The sequence below is a fragment of the Aphis gossypii genome, chromosome 1 (genome assembly GCF_020184175.1).
Source record: "Aphis gossypii isolate Hap1 chromosome 1, ASM2018417v2, whole genome shotgun sequence".
NCBI lineage: Eukaryota > Metazoa > Arthropoda > Insecta > Hemiptera > Aphididae > Aphis > Aphis gossypii.
The window spans coordinates 82,168,061-82,171,994 of NC_065530.1; the positions used below are offsets into that span (position 1 = coordinate 82,168,061).

The 3,934-nt window shown below is 30.6% G+C and overlaps 1 protein-coding gene across 1 annotated transcript; it reads right to left on the reverse strand.

Moving 5' to 3' along the window:
- Positions 1-479: 479 nt before the first annotated feature.
- Positions 480-3,556, reverse strand: LOC114129828 (uncharacterized). The gene is made up of 4 exons (XM_027994673.2): positions 3,018-3,556; positions 1,730-1,936; positions 1,270-1,659; positions 480-940 (listed from the first exon to the last, which is right to left on the reverse strand). Exons 1-4 carry the CDS (start codon positions 3,416-3,418, stop codon positions 634-636), a joined length of 1,305 nt encoding a protein of 434 aa, XP_027850474.1. The 5' UTR covers positions 3,419-3,556; the 3' UTR covers positions 480-633.
- Positions 3,557-3,934: the final 378 nt, after the last annotated feature.

Below are 3,934 nucleotides of genomic sequence, written 5' to 3' on the forward strand. Positions count from 1 at the left end.
TTTTTTCGCCATCTTATCTACGACGGCACGTCCTATGATAATTATTAATTTAAGCTCAAAATAAGTTAATGCGTATTTTAAGTATAAATAATTGAATATTAGAATGGCTTATGGAGACGAGTTCGGTTGGTAAAAGTCGGTTAGAGACGAAAACAAACAAAAAAGTATTACGCTTATATATTGTAGAACTGTTATGAAGAAAAAAAGTACATTAGCGTATTCGTTTGGAGCAAGGAGTTTGAAAATGGTTGAAATGCTCCTAGACACCATCCAAAAGAGCTATATATATAATTGCAATAACTATATAGAATGCATGATATAGACGGAAAGAGAACTTAGGGTCTTCGAAACTCTTATACAGGACAGATTAAAAACGATGCATGAAGTAAAACTTTTAAAGACCTAAGAGAAAGTGCGAGTAGAATGGAGAACTGGAGTTGTAGATCAACCTATAATTACTACTGTATTACAACTATATGTATATTTTTATATAAATGAAAAGTTCGATTTTTTATTATATTATATCATAAAATGGTATGGATAACAATTTATTTCTGTATAGTAAGAGCGTGTCCGTCAATTAGTTTTACTTTATTTCTTCAATTCAACTCTGTCTAATCGGCTCTGATTATACTAAGACGATCCAAGGCTCTCGTTCGAATCCGTAGAGCTATCACGATTCATTAGATAGGCGTTGTCAACAATCTGTTTATTTACACAAAACCTGATAATATCCTTTAACGTTTCGTCGTTCCACATATCAAGGAAAGTCCGCAACACGTGTTCGGGACAATTGTATTCATTGAGGATCGATGTGAAATATTTCAATGCGTACACATAGACGTTTTCAAATAATGTCAACCAGGATCTTTCACTTAAACAGCATAGGCATTGTTTGATGTGGTGATCCAATAATGACATTCGATCTCGAAGTTTACCACTAAATATTTTGATAAAAATAACATAATTAAATTACCTGATAACTACTGGATAAAAATTATCAGTGTAACGCATGAATAATATCTAATATTTAATACTTTACTATTTTACTGTAAAATATAGGTATCTTTAAACGGGAAAAACATAGTTTCTAAAAATAATCAATATCTAAAGAACTTTCTGAATTTTTTTACAGATTCAAATAGTCGTAAATAATATAAAACAACTCTGAAGTACACACTGTCTTAAAATAAAAAAACTTATCATAACTTAAGATTAACAATTTTATTTTGTTTTTGTACAATTATTAAAAATAAAATAAATATATACCTCAGCAAATCGAAAAATTCCTTTGTAACCCATCGATAAAATATTTGTAACTTAATTTTATAGCTGGGAGTTATTTTTTTTCCATTGACGTCGTAATTTAGACTTACAGCACTTTGGACGTCAGAGAATAGGTTTACAGTAAATTTATCGACGGCCTCGGGATGCTCAGCTATTAAATCAAATATCCAATTAAACATAGCTATGATATCTGCATTTTCAGCCAAAGATTCAAAAAATGTTTTATCTTCTGCTGAAGCGTAATCTACCAAAAAAAACCTAATGTTTCGCAGCACGGAATTATGAACATATTGAAAAGTTAGCGGTTTGTAAATGTCTTCAATTTTGCGAAACATATACAAAATGTTGTAATCAGTAACGCTATCGTATCCTCTGAAAACAAAATACAACCACAAAATTATAAAGTCAAAAAACTAAACTTAAATAATTAAAAATTGGTTACAGTAAAAAACCAAAAACGGCAAATGCGACCATTGCAACATCAAATGGATGCAGTTTGTTTTTAGCAATTGCAATTTTGTAAGATTCCATCAAACCATTGGGTACTTTAGATTCATCGATAAATTTTAGACGCCATTCTCGGACCTTTGTCAGTGCATCCGTAGTGTGTAGTCCCCAATCCCGGTATGGTTCATCTCCAAAAACATATCTTTAATTTGTAATGGATTAATTATTAGGTATTATAAGTCAAAATAAAATTGAACGTGTTTATATATATATATATATATATATAGTATATTATACAAAGATCTTTATATTATAATTTGGTATTTCAAATAGATGAACTTAAATTAAATTAATTAAATTATTTATTTTACATTTTACTCAATATACCACAAATTATAGTAACCAATGATTGGCCTAAAGAATGTATATTTTTATTTAAAATAAATAAATAATAATATATTTACTATAAACTAAATAACTATGTTTGATAATAAAAACCAACGATAAAGTCATAATACATCATAGTCAATAAGATAAATATTTAAAAAATGAGTAAAAAGTAAATTAACTGATACGAATGATTAATATAATTTTAAAAGGTCATCTATACTAATGAAAACGTGTTACATAACGAAAATAATTCATTTAGCCATCCAGTTCTGTATTGCTGCGTTATTGTGATAAAATATATCAAATTTTAAACGAATATGGAGTATATAATATGCATGATTGCAGATTGGCTTGGACTGCCCCCTCAAAGGTATATATTATGTACATTGGAAAAGAGAAAAAATATCTCATAATGTAAGTTAAGTTGAATGAACATTTAATGTAATTTCAACATATAAATATAAATACTAATTCATATAATATGTATATATGTATGTATGTGTGCATAGGTGCACTAGATGTGGCCAACATGAACGTATTCGCAAGCCATATAGACAAATACAATATTATACTAAAAGCCAAAATGTTTATGAATACATTTTATATAATTTGATAAATTTTAATAAACTCTTAACAAAAAAATTAAAATTTATAACAAAAGCAAGTACCTACCTATGACGAAAGCCACATACGGCTCGGCTCGTTAGCCGTAATTCGGCCACCGCACCGATACTTAAATAAGTGCAGTAAAAAATATATATATATATACATATGGTTAAATGATTATGAAATGAGAGTTTGGTAAGATTATGATTTAGAAAAACAAATTCAAGAAAACACGACTAGAGGCTAAATAGGCTATACAATAGGTATATATTAATCATTAGTAATACCTGTTGATTTGATGTAACTTATAATAGTGCACGAAACTGCGCAGCTCATTGTACAGCTGAAGTTTTGGTGGCACCTGATAATGTCGTTCGGCTTTTTCCAGATCGTGTGACATCGCATCGTAAATAATGTCAAATGCGCGGTCCATCATCACATTGAGGTACGTCTCTCCAATGCTTCTAATGCTATTATTCGACGACGCGCAATTGTCTGCGGTGCCGATCGACGATGATATCGTATCGCAGCTGTCACAGTCTGTTGACGGCTCGTCGTTGTTTCTGCACCTCCTTAACAAGTCGAACACCAATTGTCCGCAAGTCTTAAGCACCATCACATCTAAAAGCTCCGTCTGCTCCTCGGTTTGGGTGTCTGAATCGAATTCCGTCACCTCGACGCACTCCATATCTTATTTGCTGTTATTTGATTTTTTTTTTTTTTTATGGATACATTCGACGTCCGACGCTACGACTCATTACATTGTCATATTGGATTATTTATTATAGTACTCGATCGTTATTGACAACAGATATTCTTTTATTCAAACGTCTAGTTTTTAAATTATTCGCGTGTCGTTACTCGGTAACGCAGTGCAATACGCGGCTGAACGTGTTATAAACTTATTAATACCGATTGAATATTCCTACTAGCTTTTATATGTTGGAATTATTGTTAACATTGATTATTTTCGGGTATTTATATTTTTTGTAATAGGAAGCGATTTCTGGGAATGTTCGTCGGTACTAATAGGACGCTTTAATGTTTATATGCTGGGTTTTATTTCATTTTACGGTAGATCAGGTAAGAGGGATGAGAAACTGGAGTCGTGTGATCGTGGATTATAACAATTATACAAGTTATCTATATTACAGAAATATATATTCTCCATTTTGAAGATAAAGGATCTTACAAAAAACAGATT